Below are 26,643 nucleotides of genomic sequence, written 5' to 3' on the forward strand. Positions count from 1 at the left end.
TAGAAATACCAAAGGTTCACACAAAACAAGGGGAGTCCTCCTTTAGTTACTATGCTGCCCGCAGCTGGAATCATCTTCCAGAAGAGATCAGATGTGCTAAAACACTAGTCACATTTAAATCTAGACTCAAAACGCATCTATTTAGCTGTGCATTTATTGAAAGAGCACTGATTGCACTACATATTATGTAATAATTTTCTATTCTTAAATGTTTTAAATTCACTTTATACCTCTTAAATCAGTTTTAAATCATTTTTTGTGATTTTTTTTTTATGTAAAGCACTTTGAATTACCATTGTGTATGTGTCTGCTATATAAATAAATTTGATCTGCCTTGCCTACACACCTCTTCTTACACATATAATTTTTTTAAACGGTTGTGAAATAGCTATTATGTGAAATAAAACACCCTTTAAACCACATAAAATCAGTTTAATAAATTAAGTATACAGCAAGTGTGGCTTTGTTTATCATTAAAGATTTTATGCAGAGTATACAAAACTTGGCAATATTAGAGTCAACTACAAAGGTTCAGATTAGTTCAAGGATCAACTCATAAAAATTTAAAGCAATGAAATTAAAAGAATTTCGAACTATTTAAACAAACTTGCTTAATAAACATTGTCTCTTTGTAATGGCAACACAACTTCTTTAAAACACAGTTGTTTAACACAGTTAAGTCCCAGAATAACTGGAGATAATGTATGGAAATCAGAATGAGCTGGTCCAAAATATTTTTTTATTCCAGGCTGCATTCTAATCTGCTTTAATGTTGAAGCACAATGTTGTGTCAACAAAACAAAATCTATCAAAGAAATAATTTATTTTTACAGAAATATTGCTTTGAAGACATGGGAGGTAAAGAAAATGTTACAAAAAAACATTATTGGTACAGGCCTCAAACATAATATGAGGCAGTTGGCAACAAAACTGTATATTAATATTCTGTTCTGTTTATTAACCGCTAGAGCGTCAAAAGTTCCCTACCGCAGCTTTAACTATGGTTCACCAGAAGTCAGACATGAATTAAATAAGATTCAACAGTTCCTTTTAACAAATCTCTTTGAAAATTAAAATGCTGTAGTTCATGGGAGGAAAATCAGTTTGTTCCTCACACAAAGCTTCACATTGCATCGGTAGACTTGGAATACAGTGCAAAAGATGTATTGACTAAAGTTGATACTTCACAGTGTTTTGTCTTTCTTAAAGCTTGACAGGTGAACTTCCAGTTATTGTCTGAAAAGCAGCATTACAATTTAAAGACAATTCATAGTAAGCACATGACAAATGAATTTAATTTAATTTAATTATTGAGCTTAAATGAAAATCTCTTGAAGAAACTAAAAAAAATAATAATAATTAACTCACCTCCAGAAAATCACAATCCATTCACAGAGTTATGTAGTGGACCACTTTCAGACACTAAGGAAAATAAATATGTTAGGATCAATATTTTATAGATGTTACGGCATTTCATGTGAAATATTAACTAAACGTAGGTGTGACATTACAATTCAAATAGAATTCTTACTGTCAGGTGGCTCTAATTCTTTGCTGTTTCGTCTTAAAGGGTTGTGGATCCCATGTGATTCACTGGCTTGAGAATGTTCTCTGCTTTTCAACTCTCCTTCACAATCATCTAGAGATTTGGGTTAGAGGTTATTTTTGTCTCCTGACTGTCAGGGTTTTATGAAAGTAAGACCAAGATGCAAAATGACCAAGGGATTTTGACAAGACACTGTCAGGATGCAGGATCAGTGCAGTGCAAAACAGTCAGTGCAGGATCTCAACAGTGACCCCTTCAAACATGTCCTTGCAGGATCCATGCTGCCAGTGGGCTAAGGCCAGCCTACACCAGACCTAAACAGGCCCAGTGCGAGCTTTCCCAGGTGAGGCCCAGAGCTTTGGGCTCACTGCAGGCTCTCTGTGAGCAGCCCACACTAGCGGACTGCTCACATTAAGCCCATGGTGGGCCAGTGTGGTAGAGAGTTAGCAATAACAAGCAGCAGTATCAAGCATGGCTCACCTACTGTGCTGTATCCTTGTTGGGAAATGTGTAATTTCAAGTCCAGTCTAAAGGGGTTTAAAAAAAAAAAAAATGTATGTACAGTCCTGATGTTTTGCAGAGATGGTACATGTATGCGGAGCATCATGCACTCATGATATTGGAGGAGACATGAGTGGGGGGGGGGGGTACTTTGGGTGATGGGCAAAGTAGACTAACAGTGTAACCTATTAAGTAGGCTACCAGATATGGGTTTCATGCCACAAAATATTTTTTATATACAATGGACTTTGTATTTTATGTGAATTTAATAACAATATTGTAAGTTACTAATTATAACACTTTCATTTTACAAAGAGTAAAGAACATTTACATTATCAAAGACCATTTTCATTCAGTCTAGCCAGAGTTCAGGCACTCCCGAAAATTCTAATTTAAATCAGTGAGGCCATTCACATTGTGAAATGAATATCTTATATTCGTATGCACATCTGTACTTTGTTGTTTCTGATGAGAGAATTCACCAGAGAATTCAGTCAGCGAGCAAGTGATCAAAACTCTGCATTTCAGCAATGACTCATCTGAACACTTCTGATTGGCCATTGTATTCATAAGCTCAACAAAATTGTGTGTGATTGGTTATAATGCAGCGCTGTAAAAATGCATCTGTCTCTGACTCAGCGCCAGCCAGTGAGGTCAGATTTTAATTTAGCAGCTGATGTTGTGCTGCAATGAATGATCTTATCACACCGGTGTGATTGTATCAAACGCACACACACACACACACACACAAAAAATTATATTTTTTGTCTTTTGGAAGCTGCATTAAAATTCTAGTTGGCTCAGAAATCTTTGCATTGGCATGATGCCTCTGCATGTATGTGTGGCCTATGTCTGGATTGATGCTAAGAGTATAAGACAGTGTATTTGTATGCCTTTTTGAAGGACTCTTTAATGGTGAGTTTACCACATCATGGTCCAGTTTGAATATGGATTTAAAGATCTTTTCGACGTAAGGCCACGTAGCCGACGTAGGAAGAATCTGGTGTAGGAGAGCTGTGGCGCATTTTCATTACAAAAGGTTTGATTATTAATTTGCTATTAGCCAACTTCAGCTACGGATAATGTTTGGACATTGATGTACTACAGATAAGACTTTCGCACACATCAACTTTCATATGAAGAAATCCTAGAATCTTACATTGCTTTGTTTGTTTGGTTGTTTTTTTACTTTTGTGCATTTAAATTTTTGGCTATATGTTGCTGTATTGACCAGAATTGAATGTTTCATATTTTGTATTTAATAAATCCATTGATGTGATATCCCTTTGAGTACTGTAAATATTTGACAATATAAACATGAATTATGTGGTGAGTGCATCCATTTCAGAAGTATAATGTACTGATTTTCCCAAAGACTAGGTATAGTAGCTGAAAAGTATTTAAAGTGAAAGATGAATTGTTATAGATCAGGGTTGCATCCTGTTTCTGGGGTGTATTCCAGAAAGCAGGTTCAGCAAACTGGAAACTCAGGTTTCAGTTTCAGAAAAGCCAGGGCCGTCGCTAGTGTTGTGAAAGGTGGTGACGATTATAGGGGCCCACAGCTGAGGACCTCCTATAAAGATGCTCAGGCAGTTGGTGGATGGACCACTGGTTTGCATCGTCATGAAATGTTATCATTTGCACTTGTTTTTAAGCCTTGCCAATTTAAACATTCAAAAACATGATGCGGAAAAACTCAAATGAGTTCACTGTGTTCAGTGCACACACAAAGAGCTGCATCTCATGGACAGCAAACCTGAACCAAGCTTTCCTTCATGTCCTCCTGCACCTGAACGGACGAATACAATCTGCAGTTCAAACATGCAAACAAAAAAAAAAATGATGTGAAAGAGCCTACTTTAGTAACAGCGAGCCATGTTCTGTGCACACAGATGCATCTCAAATTGCATGAACACCGAAATTGCCACTTCTTGCTCTTGTACCACAAAATACATACAAAATTGTCAAAACACCTGTTTTGGGAGTATCTTAAAAAAAACTGTCAGTTATGTATAAAGTAAAAGTAAACAGTGGAGAAACAAATCGGATGTGTGTCATTATAATGGATGCACTGTCTCTTAAAGTGACTATGCCTAATTTAAAAGCCACTGTCGATGTCTTTAAATGTTAATCCAAGACAATGAAAGAAAGAAGTTCACTCACTGCTCTTGACTGAATTACTTTGTACAGACTGAACAAAATAAAGCATTGCTTTGTAATTGGTCAACAAAGTTGGTTGTGTAAATATTGTCATACTAACAGTTATCTGAATTTTGGTTGATTGTAATCCATTACATAGCTTTTTATCAAAGTTATCTGACATTATCAAGATGAATTTGTTCTGACACAGTTTACCTTGTCGTATATTATTATCATTTTCTAAACTATAGCAAATAGACTGTGTATATTTGAGAAATGTTGCAAGTATCTGAATATATTTTTGTTTGACTGTATATTAAATTTTTTTAAAACAGTACTATTTTACATTTAATTATTTGATTTCTGTACCTGGACTAGGGCTGGGCGATAAAATTATAACGATATGTATCGCGACAGACATGTTATCAATATCAATTAAAAATGTGTTTGATAAAACGTTTTTCTTCATCAGAAGAAACCAGAGGTTGCCAAGCAAGTTTGGTTGCATGAACAAAGGCACTCACCCTCTCGTAACTTAGCAACATAGGAAGTGACACGTTACCACCCAATCATGTAACAGTTTGGTTGCACCATATCGTTGTCTCATGTTGGATTCTTCAGTAACAGAACCGGCGTGGAGTAGTGATGGGAAGTTCGGATCATTTTACCAACTCCGACTTTTGAGTCTCGTTCAGCAAATGAACAAATCATTTTTCGAGTCATTTCGTTCATTTTAGCTAAATGTAATTTAAATGTTATGTCTTACTTCCCCAACACATCTAGAACTTACGCAAACATTGATCACACTACAAACAATACAAAACTAAAATGCTGTAAGATACAGAAAAGATTAATTCATTGTTTACCTGGGTCTTCAGTCTGTGATTAGCTCACCTCACTTCTTGTTTGACAAGTCTTCGGGTTCAAGTCATTCCTTAATCAGGTGACAGACCCATACGCTATTTCTGACATTTCTGTCATATGTTTTTGTTACTGTTCCTTGAGGATCTGTGGTGTGTTATTATTTTATAAATAAATAAAAACCTTTTATAAATAAAATATTGATTAATTTGTCTTTTTGACTGTCTATCAGTAAATAAACAATAAGCAATTTAGGCTAATATAATAATCAAAGCCTACAATATAAAGTATTTATACCCTAGTTTGTTCATTCTTACTCCAATTTTGAGTTTGCTGCTACAATAATTGCTTTTCCTAGGCAGGCTTGACATATTTTGTGTAATATATGTAGAATATGTTTGCTCAAAAAGGACATAATGACATAAATTAAAAGCAAATAACATTTTGAATCCTAAACAAGTAACACTACAGTTCTATAGTCTAATCTGAAGGGTGAACTCAAAAGACATATTCAACAAGGTCATTTTTGAAGATTAGAATCCACTGTAAAAAAAAAAAAAAAAACATATCAAAGGAATTTCACCATCATATGGACACAATTTAAAGCATAATGAACTTTTTATTAACACATTCTGTGTTATGGATAAGTACTATCATGACAGAAATTAAAAGCAACAATTTGAAACCAGAAACACATCCCATAACTAATAAATAATATTTAATAATAGAGTAAATAATAATAAGTACTATGCACCCATTTGGAAGGTTGTAAACTAACGAATTACTCTAGCCAATGCTGTCACATTACGGGACAAAAGAACGAACAACCCGATTGACCCGAACGATGAACTAATCAATTCTATTTCCAGCTCAAGACTGCATCAACTGACACAGGTAAACTACAACTGGCAGAATAGAATATTGCGCATACGCGACTGAATGAACCACTCCCCGAGACAACTCGTTCTTCCCGAGTCACATTAAAGACACAGAGATTCTCCTCCGGTGTTGTGCCCAATTCTGACCCCCTGCCAAATTATTACCCCCCTAGTATTGGTAGGTTTAGGAGTAGGTTTGGGGGAGGCAATTAGGCAATTAGGCAATCAGGCAGCGTTTTTGAACGAGGGGGGTAATAATTTGTCAGGGAGTCAAAATTGGGCACAACACCGGCCGCGCACTCTCACAGTCTTCTAACTGTCTTGCTCTCCCTCCCTCCTGCATATGTCGTGGCAAAATTTAAATCAACTCTCGTCAGTATAAGAGACAGACTCGAGTGAAACCGACCCAGGAAGAGGGCAGTCCTCCAGCTTATATACCTCTGCTGCTTCCAAGGTTGCACACACTGAACAGCTGTTACTTTCCACACATAACAAGGAACACTCTCTATGGGCTGTTTCTCACACATTTAGGACTTAGGTGACCCCCTCAGGTCATCCTCAAACATTGTCCCCCCACTATATGGCCCAATGACCCTCTCAGGTCATTCTCAGACATCTGTTTCCCCCCCAGGTGTCACCCTTCTGAACCCACACAGCAATTCTAAGGAAACACATGCATATATAGGCATACAGAAGCAATGTTAAATAAATTTTTCCACCACACATATTAATCAAAACTAATATTACCATCAGTTTCACGTGAAGCATTCAGAGATTTTTATTTCCCTGAATTACCGCTGGGTGTGAATTGAACTAAAATAAAATTTCCGTTCCGCATATTCAGCTGACATAAACCAGATTTTAAATAAACGAACAAAACCTTTCCAGGGATTAAATGTTTTCTGTGTTGACACAAATCTTGTGCGATGTCCTAACTACCGCGTGTGATTTATATTTTATATTTTTATATTTGCCAATCACACCTATGAATCAGAGGAAGGTTAAAGGTTAGTTCACCCCAAAATGAAAATTTCGTAATCATTACCTCACCCCCAGTGCCAATTAAGATATCCATGTATTTCTTTCTTCAGTGGAAATAATTTGAGAATAACATTTCAGGATTTTTTCCTCATATAATGGACTTTACTCTGTTGCTTGCTATTGTTTCCTCAAAAAACTTAATTTCCACTGAAGAAACAAAGACATGGATATCTCGGATGGCATTGTGTTAAGAAATTTTCATTTTAGTACTTTAAGTTCAAAAGAAAAATGTTTAAATGTAATATTTTTCTCCTGGTCCTTATTTTAAATAGGTCATTAAAATATTTATAATTATTGATATCGACCGATATGAAACACTTATATCGTTATACAGTTTCCAGCCATATCGCCCAGCCCTAACCTGGACACCTACAAACATTGTGTAAATAGCACAAATAAATAACTATAACGAACATATAAATTACAGTTTCAAACAGGTCCCACTGAATAGCTGAACATTGTTAGTTCAGTCCACTCTGAGTAGGTTGACTTGAGTTTAACACATCCACTAAGAAAAGCCATGATCAATGTAGCTCTGAAATTATAATTCATCAATCTTTCATCAGTGGTGGCCATGGCCACCCCCTGGCTCCGTCCCTAAATGAAATCCAACATGCAACATTTCTTAATTAGGGTAATGAAAAACATTCAAAAACCAACAGAAAAAGTAGCTTGCAATACCCTTTCATCTGGCATGCTTCCATTCCATACAGTAATCAGCTTCTTTTTTAGAAGGTGTGATGCTGAGAATATGTGTGTATTCAGAAATCTGACTACACTGAAAATCCTAAAGAAAATGTGAATTATTAGGTTACTTAGAGGCAGGGACATAGCTGGGGTTTGTGGGGCTCCGGAGCAGGTTTTACCAGTGGGCCCTGTTTGAAATTGTTTAATTTATTTGTTCATTCTATTTATTTATTTGTGCTATTTGCACAATGTTTAAGTTGTTTCAAGTTTGTAGGTGTCCAAGTACAGGAAACAAATAATTAAATGTAAAATAGCACTGCATAGTCTTCACTTTAACATTTTTATTAACAGTCAAACCAAAATGTATTCAGACACCATCAACATTACTTACATTATCACAGTTTATTTGCTCTAGTTTATAAAATGCTAATAAAATATGACAAGAGTTGAGCTGCCAGAACAAATTCATCTTGATAATGTGAGATAACTTTGATAGAAAGCTGTGTAATGGATCAACCAAAGATTCAGACAACTGTTAGTATGGCAATATTTATAAAACGATCAATACATTGTTGAACAATTAACAAGCAATGCTTAATTTTGTTCAGTCTGTGGTGTGAAAAGGTTGCATTAGCAATTCAGGAAAAAAACACGTAAGCAAAACATGGTAAGGTCAAAGTGTCTGAATAATTTTCGGTTCCATTTTTATTTCTAGCAATTTCACTAGAAGCCCCCTGTATGAAGAATTTGGGTATAATATGTCACAGTTCGCTTTATTTTGTTATATTAACTTACCTAAATTAATTATAGTGTCCTGCACCTACTATTAAAACTTTTCTTTTTTTTTCCAAAAATAATATATGGTGTCTGAATAATTTTCGGTTTGACTGTGGACTCATTCTTGTTAAAACTATGAAGTAATTCAGTCAAGAGCAGTGAGTGATTTTCTTTCTTGCATACTTTCCAAGATGGGTATTTTAACATATTTTGTATGTTTTTGTCGATTAACAAGAGCAAAAAGAGTGCTGAATTGGGCTCTTTCACATCCTTTTCTGTTTGTTTAAACTGAGATTTGTATTTGTATGGAGTTAAAATGACACCATAAAAATTTGCATACGCATGGTAGGAGTTGTGGAAGTGTACATAAAACTGTAAGCGTAAAGCTTTGTGAAGGTGTAAATCGCATTTCAAGTGTAAGAAATAATGATTTGCAGCATTTTACTGTCACTCACAAGTGTAATTCAAGTATTGTGAAACTGCAGCTTCATGCTAAAGCAAAATAAATATGATCTTAGGGGTGTGCCGGTTTCAGAATTGGTGATGACGGTTATGATGTGAGTCAAAAGTGACGGTTCATAACATAACCGCCGGGGGGGGGGGGGGGGGGGGTGTAGTGGATCTGCCGTAGAGTCAATTGGTTGTTCTTGGAGATAACGGGTTAACTCCGTATCAGCGCCACTCTGATCGGTAAAGGGGCAGAGATTTCAGACCTCCGTTTATTAAGGAGATCTGTCACAAAACTCATCATCCGCACCAACGTTTTTTGAGCAAATTTCAAAGCCGCACCTGCCCGCCATCCACTGATTTTTTTGCGATGCAATGCTTTGCTGATGCGAGCCGCAAAAAAAAGCCATTGTCTGTTCTAGAAAGGATGCAGCAAAGATATTTAATGCTAATGTATGAGGCATAGGCCTACGCTGAGTTTTTTATTTACGATGAGATGCGCTCTAGTTCACAGTGCAGTGCAGTGCAAGTGAACGCGGCGCGCTGGTGCTTCCATGTCACGGTTATCATTGTATGCTATATTTGCTTTTTATTTATTAAAATACATGCAATTGGTTGATGAAACATTTATTAAAATTAAGATAAAATTTGTACAAAACGAAATTCGTTTTTAAGAAAGGTTTTCTACAAAGCAAAATTTTATGAAGTTGTAAATATCATGTCTGACGATTTACAAAACTTCATTAAGTGGTAAAAACCATGTCTCCCAATATATTGCGCATCTTATGATCCTATCTAAAAAATGAAAATAATTTTTGATTAAAAAATGTTTGTAAAAAATATTTTAATGACACGGTTTTGGCGGTTATAGAGTTCTAATGACGGTGTTCAACTATAACCGCCGGTCTCACGGTTATATACTAACCGTCACACCCCTATATGATCTTCATGCTTCTGACTTCCATTTTTCTGATCAGTAGAAAGGTGAAAATATACAAATATTAAACTAGTGCAGATACTAGGCCACCTTTAAGTGTCATCAAAATTACAATAGTAAAATAAACTAATATATAATTTATATAATTCCCTTTTTTGGGAAGAAAATGATACTACACAACTCACAATTCATTATGAACACATGAGAGTCTAGTCTTATGGTACAAAACTTTTAAAGTGTCATGTTTTAATTAATTTGTTACAATTGTATTTTTAATGTAGCCTATGTGTACATTAAAAAGTACCATTCTGGCAGTGAGAATGATCCGTAACTAAATGAAGATTAATGTTTTGGCATATGATATGTTTATTTAACCAATCAGATAAGAGTAAATGGAGAGTCAGCAGAGCCTCATGTGATTGGCTACAAGAAGGTGGTGGACTCGCCCTCTCCTTCACGCTTGCAAATCTTTGTCAGTGAGAGAATCGTGCCAAAATTGTAAACGCAGAGAAAAGAAAGATGGAGCTGTACATATAGGTTTATTTCGGGAACTTTTTTGTCACGCTGCCAGTCTTTGTTTTCCTGGGTGTTCCCCAGTGAGCTCACTTCCCCTTAGGCACTTCACCATAGGCACTTTAATTCCGCTAGTCTGGTTGTGTCTTCACAGTAATTGCACTCCAATTAGAATCGCACAGGTGTTGACAATACTCTGTCATTAGTTTCCCTATTTAGAGCTGTCTTTCTCTGTTGTCTTCATGGAGTCCTTACCCTTTGTGTCTCATGCTCTCGTTCCCCGAGACTTCCTCTACCTTCTTGTTCTTCTGAGTTCCCCGTTTCATCCGGTTCCCTCTTTTGGTTTTTGTTTGTCTCTCATGACTGTTTATTTTGTATTTACCCTTCCGTTTAAATAAATCCCTTACCTGCACTTGGATCCACCCTCTCTTTGTGTTTCATCTAAACCCTACCGTGACAGAAGGACTCCATCGTCAAGGATCCAGCGGTATGTCTGCTGCCATGTACTCATCAGCCAGCAAGCGTAATGGTTTTGAGGGCTCTCGCCTAGTGGTGTTCCGGGGGACCAGGGGAGGTCGCTCCGGAGCAAGCGGTCGAGAGGAGGTCCGGCAGCGATCGCCACTGTGGCCTCCCATCGATCCGAGATTCGGATGGGGGCGGCCATTTCCCCAAGATGTCCCGAGAGGAGAGGGGAAATGCAGATCGGCTGAGCCAGCGCCGTGGTACCAGATGGCCGCCAGTCCTGTACAGCGGCACCAAATGGCCGCCAGCTCAGCGCCACAGCACAAGATGGCCGCCAGCTCAGTCCCACAGCACAAGATTGCTGCCAACTCAGCCCCACAGCACAAGATGGCCGCCAGCCTAGCGCCACAGCCTAAGATGGCCGCCAGCCTAGCGCCACAGCCCAAGGTGGCTGCCAGCCTAGCGCCACAACCCAAGATGGCCGCCAGCCTAGCGCCACAGCCCAAGATGGCCGCCAGCCTAGCGACACAGCCCAGGATGGCCGCCAGCCTAGCGCCACAGCCCAAGATGGCCGCCAGCCTAGCGCCACAGCCCAGGATGGCTGCCAGCCCAGCACCACAGCACAAGATGGCCGACTCAACGCCACCGACTCTCCATCGTAGAGGGCGGAGGAGGAGACAGGCAGCTACTGTTCCTCAGGACCCGGAGGCCATTCCCGATGCGGTGCCCGCTGCTGTTTCGGAGGCGGTGGCTGAGGCTGTTCCCGATGCGGTGCCCGCTGCGGTTCTGGAGGCCGAGGCGGTGCCCGCTGCTGTTCCGGAGGCCGAGGCGGTGGCCGAGGCCGTTCCCGATGCGGTTCCCGTTGCTGTTCCGGAGGCCGGGGCGGTGGCCGAGGTCGTCCCCGATGTGGTGCCCGCTGCTGCTCCGGAGGCCGAGGCGGTGGCCGAGGCGGTGCCCGATGCTGTTCCCGAGGCGGTGCCCGATGCAGTTCCCGAGGTGGTGCCCGATGCGGTGCCCGAGGCTGTTCCCGAGGAGGTGCCCGATGCTGTTCCCGAGGCGGTGCTCGATGCAGTTCTCGAGGCGGTGGCCGATGCTGTTCCCGAGGCTGTTCCCGAGGAGGTGCCCGATGCTGTTCCCGAGGCGGTGCTCGATGCTGTTCCCGAGGCGGTGCCCGATGCTGTTCCCGAGGCGGTGCTCGATGTTGTTCCCGAGGCGGTGCCCGATGCAGTTCCCGAGGCGGTGCCCGATGCAGTTCCCGAGGCGGTGCCCGATGCAGTTCCCGAGGCGGTGCCCGATGCAGTTCCCGAGGCGGTGCCCGATGCAGTTCCCGAGGCGGTGCCCGAGGCGGTGCCCGAGGCTGTTCCCGAGGAGGTGCCCGATGCTGTTCCCGAGGCGGTGCTCGATGCAGTTCCCGAGGCGGTGCCCGATGCGGTTCCCGAGGTGGTGCCCGATGCGGTGCCCGAGGCTGTTCCCGAGGAGGTGCCCGATGCTGTTCCCGAGGCGGTGCTCGATGCTGTTCCCGAGGCGGTGCCCGATGCTGTTCCCGAGGCGGTGCCCGATGCTGTTCCCGAGGCGGTGCTCGATGTTGTTCCCGAGGCGGTGCTCGATGTTGTTCCCGAGGCGGTGCCCGATGCAGTTCCCGAGGCGGTGCCCGATGCTGTTCCCGAGGCGGTGCCCGATGCTGTTCCCGAGGCGGTGCCCGATGCAGTTCCCGAGGCGGTGCCCGAGGCGGTGCCCGAGGCTGTTCCCGAGGAGGTGCCCGATGCTGTTCCCGAGGCGGTGCTCGATGCAGTTCCCGAGGCGGTGCTCGATGCAGCTCCCGAGGCTGTTCCCGAGGAGGTACCCGATGCTGTTCCCGAGGCGGTGCCCGATGCAGTTCCCGAGGCGGTGCCCGATGCAGTTCCCGAGGCGGTGCCCGATGCAGTTCCCGAGGCGGTGCCCGATGCAGTTCCCGAGGCGGTGCCCGATGCAGTTCCCGAGGCGGTGCTCGAGGCGGTGCCCGATGCAGTTCCCGAGGCGGTGCCCGATGCAGTTCCCGAGGCGGTGCCCGATGCAGTTCCCGAGGCGGTGCCCGATGCAGTTCCCGAGGCGGTGCCCGATGCAGTTCCCGAGGCGGTGACCACAAGGCCGTGGTGGTCTTCTGCTCCGCCTTGGGGGACTCTGGCGGTGACCACGAGGACGTGGTGGTCGTCCGCTCCGCCTTGGGGGACTCTGGCGGTGACCACGAGGACGTGGTGGTCGTCCGCTCCACCCTGGGGGACTCGGGCGGTGACCACGAGGACGTGGTGGTCGTCCGCTCCGCCCTGGGGGACTCGGGCGGTGACCACGAGGACGTGGTGGTCGTCCGCTCCGCTCTGGGGGACTCTGGCGGTGACCATGAGGACGTGGTGGTCTTCTGCTCCGCCCTGGTGGACTCCGGCCTCGACCACAAAGACGTGGTGGTCTTCCGCTCCGCCCTGGAGGGCTTTGACTTTGACCACAAGGCCGTGGTGGTCTTCGCTCCGCCCTGGAGGGCTCTGGCCTTGACCACACTGCTGTGGTGGTCATCTGCTCCGTCCTGGTGGACGCCTCAACATGTCCTTCATGGACTTATGTTTTGTGTTTTTTGAGTTCTGTTTCTGTCTGTTCCTTTTAGTTTAGTCTGGCCCTCCTTCCCTCCCCCTGAGCCTCCACCTGTCCGCCTCCCTCCTGGACTCCTTGTTTTGTGTTGCACCTTTCCATTTCTCCTGGTTGCTCCTGTCCCTGTTTTCTGTCCCTCCGTCCCTCCCCCTGGTCCGCCGCCGTTCCACCTCCCTCCTGTCTCTTTTTCTGTTGGGGTTTTTCCTGGGTTTAGGTGGAGCATCTGGTAGCTGCTCCGTAGGGGAGGGGGTAATGTCACGCTGCCAGTCTTTGTTTTCCTGGGTGTTCCCCAGTGAGCTCACTTCCCCTTAGGCACTTCACCATAGGCACTTTAATTCCGCTAGTCTGGTTGTGTCTTCACAGTAATTGCACTCCAATTAGAATCGCACAGGTGTTGACAATACTCTGTCATTAGTTTCCCTATTTAGAGCTGTCTTTCTCTGTTGTCTTCATGGAGTCCTTACCCTTTGTGTCTCATGCTCTCGTTCCCCGAGACTTCCTCTACCTTCTTGTTCTTCTGAGTTCCCCGTTTCATCCGGTTCCCTCTTTTGGTTTTTGTTTGTCTCTCATGACTGTTTATTTTGTATTTACCCTTCCGTTTAAATAAATCCCTTACCTGCACTTGGATCCACCCTCTCTTTGTGTTTCATCTAAACCCTACCGTGACATTTTTGCCCCACATGCACAGCATGTCATTTAAACATTTGCAACAGTAAGTTTTTTCACACACACAGACTGGTTCTATGCAGTTGATCTGTTATGCAGCTCTTTAAAGTGTTGTTTTCGCTTGCAAATCGCTGTTCACATGCTTGCAGTACTTTTGACCATAATTTAGTGAAATTGAGAGTGACAGTAAAATGCTCAAAATATTTTTTTTCTTATGCTTGAAACGCGATTTACACCTTCACAAAGCTTATCTTGCGCATGCAAATTTAATTTATGCTTACAGTTTTATGTACACTTCCACAACTCCCACCCTGCATATGCAAATCTTTATGGCATCATTTTAACTCCATATTTTTGTTCTTTCAGGTGCAGGAGGAAGTTCAAAGAGAACTTCGCAAAGGAGAGCTCAGGAGAGTTCAGTGTTGCTGTCTATGAAACGCGGCTCTGAACACAGCGTGCGAGGAACCAGCTACTCAGTTTCTGCTTTTCCATGTCTTGTGTTTGAATGATTTAAACTCTTTAATGTTAAAAATTGTTAAGTGGCGAGGCTTAAAAACACGTGAAAATTATAAGCTTTCGTGACGACATGCAGCAGTGGCCTGTCAACTGTCCTGATCGTCTTTTTAGACTGGCCTCAGCCAGATGGTTGAGATCGCAGGGGCCCCCCCTCACCCGCGGGCCCCTATAATCATCACCACCTTTCACCCCACTGGCAATGGCCCTGTTTAGAGGTCACAACAAGATGTTATCAAGTGACCGCCGTTTCCCACAAAACCCGCTTTCTGGAATACACTCCTTGAAATCTTCCTTTCAACAGATTACAGTTCCAACCCTGATTAAACAAACCTGTCTGTAATTATCAAGTGCTCCTTCAGATCCTAATTAGTTGGTTCAGGTGTGCTTGATCAGGACCACAGTTGGGCACTGTCTCAGACCCCATCCACACAGAGATACGTTTAGCTGTATAAACATTAATTTTATATTGTATAGGCGTTTTTGTCCACAAGGATCTGGTTATTTGGGAGAGTTAAATTTTAGTATATTTTTTGTGTTCCTGTAGCTCAAGTGGTAGAGCATTGCAAGGTTGTGGCTTTGATTCCCAGGGAATGCATGTTAGGTAAAACATGTTAGCCTGAATGCACTGCAAGTCAATTTGGATAAAAGTGTCTTCTAAATGCGTAAATATTAAATGTTAGGAGTTTTTTTTTTTTTTAAACCGGGTCCCAGAGTGGATAAATCTGAAAATGCCACCATTGTGTTTTCTTGCGGACAGCTCATATATTTTCTGAAATGATGACATCATCAGCCCACGTCTTGCCCCTAGTCAGACACTGCTACGTCACTTAACAGCAACAAAAACATGAACAAACACTGAACGATTTTCTTTTTATTAATTAACACAAATTAATAAATGTATGTGTAAATGTAGCATTTGTATGTAATTAAAATTTGGGCATTTCAAAATGTTTTTTATACTGACTGTCCACTGAGACAGGGCCATCGTCAGATAACGGTCAATAAATATATAAATAATACTTGCCAGAGGGAGTGACTGCTGTGGTCTGATGATGTTCACTGGATCCACGATCTGCCTGTCTCAGTTCTCTCTCTCTGATCTCTATCTGCTTCTCTCGTTCATCCAGATTTTTCTCTCTTTTATCCAGTTCCACGACTCTTCTATCCAGTTCTCTCTCTTCGTCATGCAGCTCTTTTTCTTTGACTTGTATTTCTTCCTTTCTTTGGATCATATCATATTGTGATTGTAATCTGGAATTTAGAAATCCTTCTGTAATTTTTGCTGCAGTCAGATTACTTTGTAGTTGTTTTTCATTGTCCTTGAGCTGATCCACTTTTTCCTGAAGTTCCTTGTTGTCTTTCTCTTTTTGTCTCACTCTGTCTTGCCAAATGATCAGGTCTTCTTCTTTGCTACTGAGCTTCTCACTCATCTGTTTATTACTGCTTTCGAGAGCTTTCAAGTCATTGTTTAGCTGCTTCTCTCTGTCTTGACAGTTTTTCAGGTCTTCTTCTTTGCTACTGAGCTTCTCACTCATCTGTTTATTACTGCTTTCGAGAGCTTTCATTTTGTTGTTTAGCTGCTTCTCTCTGTCTTGACAGTTTTTCAGGTCTTCTTCTTTGCTACTGAGCTTCTCACTCATCTGTTTATTACTGCTTTCGAGAGCTTTCAAGTCATTGTTTAGCTGCTTCTCTCTGTCTTGACAGTTTTTCAGGTCTTCTTCTTTGCTACTGAGCTTCTCACTCATCTGTTTATTACTGCTTTCGAGAGCTTTCAAGTCATTGTTTAGCTGCTTCTCTCTGTCTTGACAGTTTTTCAGGTCTTCTTCTTTGCTACTGAGCTTCTCACTCATCTGTTTATTACTGCTTTCGAGAGCTTTCAAGTCATTGTTTAGCTGCTTCTCTCTGTCTTGACAGTTTTTCAGGTCTTCTTCTTTGCTACTGAGCTTCTCACTCATCTGTTTATTACTGCTTTCGAGAGCTTTCAAGTCATTGTTTAGCTGCTTCTCTCTGTCTTGACAGTTTTTCAGGTCTTCTTCTTTGCTACTGAGCTTCTCACTCATCTGTTTATTACTACTTTCGAGAGCTTTCATTTTGTTGTTTAGCTGCTTCTCTCTGTCTTGACAGTTTTTCAGGTCTTCTTCTTTGCTACTGAGCTTCTCACTCATCTGTTTATTACTGCTTTCGAGAGCTTTCAAGTCATTGTTTAGCTGCTTCTCTCTGTCTTGACAGTTTTTCAGGTCTTCTTCTTTGCTACTGAGCTTCTCACTCATCTGTTTATTACTACTTTCGAGAGCTTTCATTTTGTTGTTTAGCTGCTTCTCTCTGTCTTGACAGTTTTTCAGGTCTTCTTCTTTGCTACTGAGCTTCTCACTCATCTGTTTATTACTGCTTTCGAGAGCTTTCATTTTGTTGTTTAGCTGCTTCTCTCTGTCTTGACAGTTTTTCAGGTCTTCTTCTTTGCTACTGAGCTTCTCACTCATCTGTTTATTACTACTTTCGCGAGCTTTCATTTTGTTGTTTAGCTGCTTCTCTCTGTCTTGACAGTTTTTCAGGTCTTCTTCTTTGCTACTGAGCTTCTCACTCATCTGTTTATTACTGCTTTCGAGAGCTTTCAAGTCATTGTTTAGCTGCTTCTCTCTGTCTTGACAGTTTTTCAGGTCTTCTTCTTTGCTACTGAGCTTCTCACTCATCTGTTTATTACTGCTTTCGAGAGCTTTCAAGTCATTGTTTAGCTGCTTCTCTCTGTCTTGACAGTTTTTCAGGTCTTCTTCTTTGCTACTGAGCTTCTCACTCATCTGTTTATTACTGCTTTCGAGAGCTTTCATTTTGTTGTTTAGCTGCTTCTCTCTGTCTTGACAGTTTTTCAGGTCTTCTTCTTTGCTACTGAGCTTCTCACTCATCTGTTTATTACTGCTTTCGAGAGCTTTCAAGTCATTGTTTAGCTGCTTCTCTCTGTCTTGACAGTTTTTCAGGTCTTCTTCTTTGCTACTGAGCTTCTCACTCATCTGTTTATTACTGCTTTCGAGAGCTTTCAAGTCATTGTTTAGCTGCTTCTCTCTGTCTTGACAGTTTTTCAGGTCTTCTTCTTTGCTACTGAGCTTCTCACTCATCTGTTTATTACTGCTTTCGAGAGCTTTCATTTTGTTGTTTAGCTGCTTCTCTCTGTCTTGACAGTTTTTCAGGTCTTCTTCTTTGCTACTGAGCTTCTCACTCATCTGTTTATTACTGCTTTCGAGAGCTTTCAAGTCATTGTTTAGCTGCTTCTCTCTGTCTTGACAGTTTTTCAGGTCTTCTTCTTTGCTACTGAGCTTCTCACTCATCTGTTTATTACTGCTTTCGAGAGCTTTCATTTTGTTGTTTAGCTGCTTCTCTCTGTCTTGACAGTTTTTCAGGTCTTCTTCTTTGCTACTGAGCTTCTCACTCATCTGTTTATTACTGCTTTCGAGAGCTTTCAAGTCATTGTTTAGCTGCTTCTCTCTGTCTTGACAGTTTTTCAGGTCTTCTTCTTTGCTACTGAGCTTCTCACTCATCTGTTTATTACTGCTTTCGAGAGCTTTCATTTTGTTGTTTAGCTGCTTCTCTCTGTCTTGACAGTTTTTCAGGTCTTCTTCTTTGCTACTGAGCTTCTCACTCATCTGTTTATTACTGCTTTCGAGAGCTTTCAAGTCATTGTTTAGCTGCTTCTCTCTGTCTTGACAGTTTTTCAGGTCTTCTTCTTTGCTACTGAGCTTCTCACTCATCTGTTTATTACTGCTTTCGAGAGCTTTCATTTTGTTGTTTAGCTGCTTCTCTCTGTCTTGACAGTTTTTCAGGTCTTCTTCTTTGCTACTGAGCTTCTCACTCATCTGTTTATTACTACTTTCGAGAGCTTTCATTTTGTTGTTTAGCTGCTTCTCTCTGTCTTGACAGTTTTTCAGGTCTTCTTCTTTGCTACTGAGCTTCTCACTCATCTGTTTATTACTACTTTCGAGAGCTTTCATTTTGTTGTTTAGCTGCTTCTCTCTGTCTTGACAGTTTTTCAGGTCTTCTTCTTTGCTACTGAGCTTCTCACTCATCTGTTTATTACTGCTTTCGAGAGCTCTCAAGTCATTGTTTAGCTGCTTCTCTCTGTCTTGACAGTTTTTCAGGTCTTCTTCTTTGCTACTGAGCTTCTCACTCATCTGTTTATTACTGCTTTCGAGAGCTTTCATTTTGTTGTTTAGCTGCTTCTCTCTGTCTTGACAGTTTTTCAGGTCTTCTTCTTTGCTACTGAGCTTCTCACTCATCTGTTTATTACTGCTTTCGAGAGCTCTCAAGTCATTGTTTAGCTGCTTCTCTCTGTCTTGACAGTTTTTCAGGTCTTCTTCTTTGCTACTGAGCTTCTCACTCATCTGTTTATTACTGCTTTCGAGAGCTCTCAAGTCATTGTTTAGCTGCTTCTCTCTGTCTTGACAGTTTTTCAGGTCTTCTTCTTTGCTACTGAGCTTCTCACTCATCTGTTTATTACTGCTTTCGAGAGCTTTCATTTTGTTGTTTAGCTGCTTCTCTCTGTCTTGACAGTTTTTCAGGTCTTCTTCTTTGCTACTGAGCTTCTCACTCATCTGTTTATTACTGCTTTCGAGAGCTTTCAAGTCATTGTTTAGCTGCTTCTCTCTGTCTTGACAGTTTTTCAGGTCTTCTTCTTTGCTACTGAGCTTCTCACTCATCTGTTTATTACTGCTTTCGAGAGCTTTCAAGTCATTGTTTAGCTGCTTCTCTCTGTCTTGACAGTTTTTCAGGTCTTCTTCTTTGCTACTGAGCTTCTCACTCATCTGTTTATTACTACTTTCGAGAGCTTTCATTTTGTTGTTTAGCTGCTTCTCTCTGTCTTTGTAACTGATCAGCTGTTTTTTTAGCCTCCGGAAGTAATTTTCCTTATACTCAGCTTCAAAATAATTTTCGGCTGCCCGATGTTTATTCTGTCTCATTGTTTTTTTAAATAACTTATTAACACTTTCGTCAGTGTTCTGTAAGATATGGTGTCTGCCTCCACACATCTTCAGACAGGTGTTCTTTTTTGGATCATTGTTCCTAGCCTCATCTACAAATATTACCATGCAGTAGTCCAAGACCTCCTCCCCGAACACACTACTGAGAGCTTTTAAAAGATAATACTCACTACCAGAGTTTTTCACATCTCTGTGTACTAACAGAAAGGCATGAGGTCCTGGAAACAACAGCAATTCAAAGTACTTCAGTTCATTTTTCAGAGATTTGACTCCATTGCTGAGAATGTAGTATGATTTTAAGTGTTCCAGCCAATGTGATGGAGCTTTTAATACAGAAACCTGTTGTCCACGGACTTGAGCTGTTTCAAATATTCCAAATTTAAATGCATCCCTTTCTCCCAGGATTGTGCCACATGCTTTATCCACAAGAACATCATCACCTCCAAGCACCATATACCTCAGCGGTTCATTGACAGTTTCATCTGTCAATGTTTCATCTGTTAAAAAGAGTATAAAAACCTAAAAATGTGGCCTTTACACTGCAGCTTTAGAATTAGACCATAGTCTTGCTGCACATCATTTGAATTACATTTATACTTTGAATTATGTATGAATTACACTGGATTTTATTATGTGTAGTAAAATAAAACTTAATTTGGTGGAATGGAATTCCGTTATTCACTATTGTGCATGTTTTATGTAAAGTGACCTGCAGGATCTTTTCTCTTCACTAACTTCACTTTTGTTACTTTGTCAGATCAGTGCACAATTTTTTTGGAATGGATTGTTTATTGGTTTAAATTATTATAGAGTCAAAGCTATACTCTAAAATGCTAATTGGAAACAAATTATGTTCTTAAACCAAAAATATACCTCCAAATTAGGAACTTACCAGTATCATTCAAGAGAGGACCTGTAATAAGAAAATAAGATAGTGTTACAACAGCTGGATTTATACATTAATTTGAACCCTGAACTTTATGCATTGATTTATCTCTATACATTCTTCACATTAATTGTTATGTAACATTCCAGGAATACCTCAATTAAGGTTCCTCATGTGTAGGCTACACATTTTTACATTTAGTTAGCTGTTTCATGTTCCATTTTTTTATATCTTTGTAAAAAGAATTGATGAAATTATATATATTTATAGTGTTATATGGTGTGAGGAGTATGCTGCCTCCCTTTTTTAATGGGATTGATAGGGATGGCAGATGACAGATCTGTGGCGACATGACAGAGACGTCACTGTTGGGACCAATAATAGGCGGCGGCGTATGATAGAAATTTACATTTTGCCTCTGCAGACGCGTGATAAGTACCTCATTGATTATGGCAAGCCAAAAGTTTCCGAATTATGCTATAGATTAATTGCGCTTACATACAAAATGCCGCAACAGGCGTAAACTGTACAAAACGCTGTAAAACACTGTATTTAACTGCGTTTTAGTGTTTGTAAAAAGCACCATTTCTAACACCATTTGGCTTGCCACAGCACGCCGTAAAAAAACACAAAAGCGCACGTTATTTTCAGCGTCTTTCCTGCTGATTTCCACAGCCAGTATTATTGAACTGTTCTCACCAATGACGAACAGAACCAGACTAATTTACCACAGATCGTTTAAGCAGAAGAAGTGCCTGTGAACTTGTAAGAAATATTAAGTAACTTTTTGCATATTTTCATCTCTACAAACATTGAAGTTATAGTTCCAAGTCTTTATCATACATTAATTTAATTGTTATACAAGGACAGTATTTTAGCTTAACCATCCCTAGTTTATATATAATTTACTACCCAAATACCTTTTATGTATATATAAATAAGTGCTGGTTCATAATATTCAATTAGCTTTGAGTAATTTAATTTCCAATACAAAATAACATACATGCTAACGGAAGTCAGAGAGTGTGTAAAAGCTGTGCAGCTACAGAAATTGGAGGCAAAGGTCCTTAGCCTTTTTGTTATTGAGTGTTTGACCCCTATACAGCTATGACCGCTGGTTCAAGTCCCGCTCCAAACTGATTCTACAGGGAGCTCATTTGCTGTTTAACAAACAAATATACGGGTGACACATTGCTTCCACATATATTATTTTTTCAGCTCACTTCATAACAACGAGATGTAATGTTGTTAAAACCCTTTAATGTTCTGCTCAACCATTTGGTAGATAACTTTTTGAGTCCCTATATCTTATTTAAAAATGTGTGGAACTGAACTCAAGCTGATTGGGTCATCTCTACAACTTGGTTGAGGTATGCTATGCTCCAAACATCCACTAAAGGTCACTCTATTTTTTGTCAGTAGAACTTTTCACTCATCATGCTGCTAGCAAGATTAAAACTGAAAAATCACCTCTGACATTTGGACAATTTTTGGCTGTACTTTCAAAGGTGAGTTCGTTTTTCCAACCTTTTATATCATAGGTTACTTAACAGAATTATGTAAATTGACGCAAAACAGAAGCTTCTTATAATGGTCAATTTTTTTAAAACATGCTTGACCATACGGTTAAGTTGGCACTCCATGTTAAACCTTGGCATGGAATAACAGCTCAACCGCTGTTATTTTCCATGGAATAAAAACACTGCTGTTCATGCATTGTTATCAATGTTACAGTTATAGTGTTTTTATACTTAAATGGTTTAATATGTATGATTTTTGTAACATGCTGGCATTTATATATATATATATATATATATATATATATATATATATATATAATGGTGCATCATTTCCTTATTCCTGCCTTGTATTTCTGTGTTTTAGAAGCTAAAGATGGATACTAAATAATTTTATGGTTCAAGGCCACAAAATTTTCCCATGCACCTACAAGCACAGTGTGGATGAAGTCATGGTGTCTTATAAAGGCACAAGGGCCTTCCACCTTCTTCAATGTTGATCTAAGTGGGGAAGAGCAGGAGCTATTTCTAGGGAGCAAAGTGGTGACAACATTATGCAAAACCATAACACAGCCACGGCTTTCAGTTGTCTTCTTTACAATTACTTCACTAGTTTCGACCTTATCCTGAGCCTGCACGCAAATCTGGGCATCAAGTGCATTGGCACAGCCCGATCAAACCACATCGGTGGAGCACACCTGAGAGAAGACAAAGAGCTGATGGAGAGAGGACGTGGAGCTCTTGACTATAAGTCTGCTGAAGGAGTACTCGCAGTCAAATGGTATGACAATAAATGCGTTACCCTCCTGAGCAATGCCTGTGGGATCATGCCCCTTACAAGTGTCCAACGGTGGAGCAAAGATGAGAAAGCGAAGATTGCTGTCCCATGCCCTTCACTCATTGCTGCCTACAATCAGCATATGGGTGGCATTGATCTTTCTGACTTGCTGGTTCACCTGTACAAGACCCCTGCCAAGTCACGACACTGGTACTTTCCCCTGTTTCAACATTTTGACAGAGTGTCTTGATCCATATATAAGGTGCTCCGGATTATAAGGCGCACTGTCGTTTATTGAGAAAATTAAAGGCTTTCAAGTGCGCCTTATAGTGCGGAAAATATGGTAATTTACAAATCTCATAAACTTTCAGAGATTCAGAGAATCTGGGACAATCTCTCCTCTGTGCGTATTGCTTAAGGGTCAAGGCCGGAAAACCATACTGGATGCCCGTGATCTTCGCCCTTAGACAGCACTGCATCACATACAGGAATGATACTGTAATGGAAATCACAACATGGGCTCAGGAATACTTCCAGAAAACATTGTCAGTGAACACAATCCACCGTGCCATTCACCGTTACCAGCTAAAACTCTATAGGTCAAAAAGAAGCCATATCTAAACATGATCCAGAAGCACAGTCATATTCTCTGGGCCAAGGCTCATTTAAAATGGACTGTGGCAAAGTGGAAAACTGTTCTGTGGTCAGACAGATCAAAATTTGAAGTTCTTTTTGGAAAACTGGGATGCTATGTCATCCGGACTTAAGAGGACAAGGACAACCCAAATGGAGATCAGAGCTCAGTTCAGAAGCCTGCATCTCTGATGGTATGGGGTTGCATGAGTGTGTGTGGCATGGGCAGCTTACACATCTGGAAAGATGAGCTCCATCAATGCTGAAAGGTATATCCAAGTTCTAGAACAACATATGCTCCCATCCAGACCTCGTCTCTTTCAGGGAAGACCTTGCATTTTCCAAAATGACAATGCCAGACCAAATACTGCATCAATTACAACATCATGGCTGTGTAGAAGAAGGATCCGGGTCTGAAATGACCAGCCTGCAGTCCAGATCTTTCACCCATAGAAAACATTTGGTGCATCATGAAGAGAAAGATGTGACAAAGAAGACCTAAAACAGTCAAGCAACTAAAAGCCTGTATTAGACAAGAATGGGACAACATTCCTCTTCCTAAACTTGAACAGCTTGTCTCCTCAGTCCCCAGACGTTTGCAGACTGTTAGAAAAAGAAGAGGGGATGCCACACAGTGGTAAACATGGACTTGTCACAACTTTTTTGAGATTTGTTGATGCCATGAAATTTAAAATCAACTTATTTTCCCCTTAAAATTATACATTTTCTCAGTTTAAACATTTGATTTGTCATCTATGTTGTATTATGAATAAAATGTCATCTCTGTTGTAAAATGAATAGTCTTGTGACTATACTATATGCACTATATGCAACCACACTATATGCACAAGGCTGATGGTTCTAACATTTTATCAGAATTTGAAGAAACATTTCTACTTAAAATATGAAACGCATTTCATTCAAGGCAGGGTTTTTCTTGCATAAAGAATTTCAAGTCTCTTGTCAAATATGCCACCTCCAGCCGTCGACAAAAATCAAGATGGGTCACACCATTAAAGCCACCATTTTTTTTTTTTAGTATTTTTTTTTTTTAATGAATGTACAGGGTTGATCTAAATGCAAAATATGTTCTTATTTAATATCCAGTTGTGTATTCATCCCTGGTGAATAATGTCACAATATCAATGTTGATCCAATTTGCAAAATTTAAACATAATCCAATGTTGATTCAATCATGGAACCAGACATTGATTCACCAGGTAATCAATTTTGAAATGCTGGCTAGACCTGCTAAGAGCCGAACACGAACCAGCGATCACTGCGTTTTGGTAGTCGGGCATTTTAACAAGCAGGCTATCATCTAGGCTACTACATGATATGATGCACAACTTTTAAATCTAGTTTCATTTGGAAACAATATTCAAAGCTGTGTCCAGTTATTTAGCTACTAATGCCGTAGTAAAAGGTAGGCTATCTGTGTAATAAGCTGAATACATAAAATGGGGAAGGTAGGATAATTGCTGAACATTAAATCTTAGCAATAAGCCTACATTAAACTATGATGAAGAGGTGCAATCTTTAATTAATATGTTTAATGTTAGTATATGAAAATATTCAAAAAGTTATAGGCAACTTTACATAAATATATCCTATTAAATCATTTGGCTAAAATTATCTGTGCTGAATTAGTCTGGTCCGTTTTAGTTTACCGTTGATTTGGTGAAAACCGTTCAAATGGACTAGCTGGACCAAACTGCAGGAGCTGAAGGATTTTTTTGAAGAACAGTTCTCAGTTTAACTGTTCAGAACAAACAAGGGACTCATGCACAACCATCAAAAAACAGAAAGACAGTCGAGGATCATCCAGGTAACCCCACACAGTACTAAGAACCAAGGGGTTATTTTAATAATATCAGCAATTTATTTGTCTTATGGACTAAATGTAAACATCTTTTATGTACAATATCTTACTCAGGACAGTACTAAATAAAAAATAACATGCATTTAGTATGATCTCTCTTATTTTGAATAAATTATACACAGTTTGTCAGATTTGCAAGGGGTTCCTAAAGTTCTGCATGCCACTGTATTTGTATATATATATATATATAGAGAGAGAGAGAGAGAGAGAGAGAGAGAGACAGATACAGAGAGAAAGAGAGAGAGAGCTCTCTTACAAATATATTTCTTACAGCACAACACTGAAAATGTTCTATAAATAAATTATTAGATGCATAAATACGTTATGGTAAAGTTATTAATGTTTGCACTCACTCATTTCAATCTTGTCTCTGTTACCTGTCAAATACGAAATAAGCAAATTTTGTTATTTAATATTATACTTGCATTATATAGCCCATCATCGCTGGTGATTGTTATTATGATCGACAAAAGTGTATTCACTAGAATTCACTGTAGTACACATTTACTTCATCAAAGCCAGCTCAAAAGTCAGAGTACGTTTAATGGTGTTGAAAGTTGAATTTACTGACCTCTTCGTCTCCTCGCCATAGCTACTACAGAAAAAATATAATAAACAAATCGTTAAATTAAGAATAAGAAAAATTCCCTATATATGTGTACAAACTGTTAGAAAAACTCAAAATAAACCCATTTTGGCCATAAGAAGATCTTCAGCAAACAAGCTGGTTTCGAAAGTGAAATAAAGAAAGCCTGTTCTTACCTGTTCTGTCACACGACACGACTTTAACAAAAACAATTCGAAGACCTTGTTAATTTTTCCATGTCATGGAAAAATTATTATTATTCAATTAATTATACTATCTACAAAATAAGATACGTTGCCTTACATTACGCTAAACTAAAGCACTATTCGGACGGGACTAGTTTTCTAAACTACGTTTGAGTTTCGATTCTTATCACCTTACGTCTGTGATTTTCATGTACCAATTCGGACGGGACTAACATCTCCGTGCTTATTACAGAGGTGGGAGGGTCTGATTTGTGGATCTGGGCGTCACAGAGATCACGCGCTCTGTATGCGTGCAATGCATTCATTCAGAATGACTGCCTTAGTATTATTACAAAATAAATATTAAATGGCTAGTATAACAAAACCATATTAATGTGCGGTTCCTTTAGTTTAACTTGTTTTCCTTCTTTTTTTTTTTTTTTTTTTTTATTAAATGTAGTTAAAACATTATGTAACTGAGTACATAAATGAACGTGAGTAATCTTACCTGATGCTGATATTACAATAGCCGGTATTAACAGTTTACGCGATCTTGCTCTTGATTTTATTATTTGTATTATTTTTCATTATTATTTATTTGCCGCTAAGCAAATATATC

At 40.2% G+C, this 26,643-nt stretch overlaps 1 protein-coding gene and 1 long non-coding RNA gene across 2 annotated transcripts; both read right to left on the reverse strand.

Annotated features, from left to right (window-relative positions):
* Positions 1-324: 324 nt before the first annotated feature.
* LOC127941557 (uncharacterized) lies at positions 325-1,743 on the reverse strand. Its single transcript, XR_008149106.1, has 3 exons — positions 1,532-1,743; positions 1,369-1,422; positions 325-1,236 (listed from the first exon to the last, which is right to left on the reverse strand). It is a non-coding gene; the product is annotated as an uncharacterized LOC127941557 (long non-coding RNA).
* Positions 1,744-15,588: 13,845 nt separating this feature from the next.
* LOC127942245 (putative leucine-rich repeat-containing protein DDB_G0290503) lies at positions 15,589-19,410 on the reverse strand. Its single transcript, XM_052537937.1, has one exon. It carries the CDS (start codon positions 19,408-19,410, stop codon positions 15,589-15,591), a length of 3,822 nt encoding a protein of 1,273 aa, XP_052393897.1.
* Positions 19,411-26,643: the final 7,233 nt, after the last annotated feature.

This window comes from Carassius gibelio, chromosome A21, assembly GCF_023724105.1.
Source record: "Carassius gibelio isolate Cgi1373 ecotype wild population from Czech Republic chromosome A21, carGib1.2-hapl.c, whole genome shotgun sequence".
Lineage (NCBI taxonomy): Eukaryota > Metazoa > Chordata > Actinopteri > Cypriniformes > Cyprinidae > Carassius > Carassius gibelio.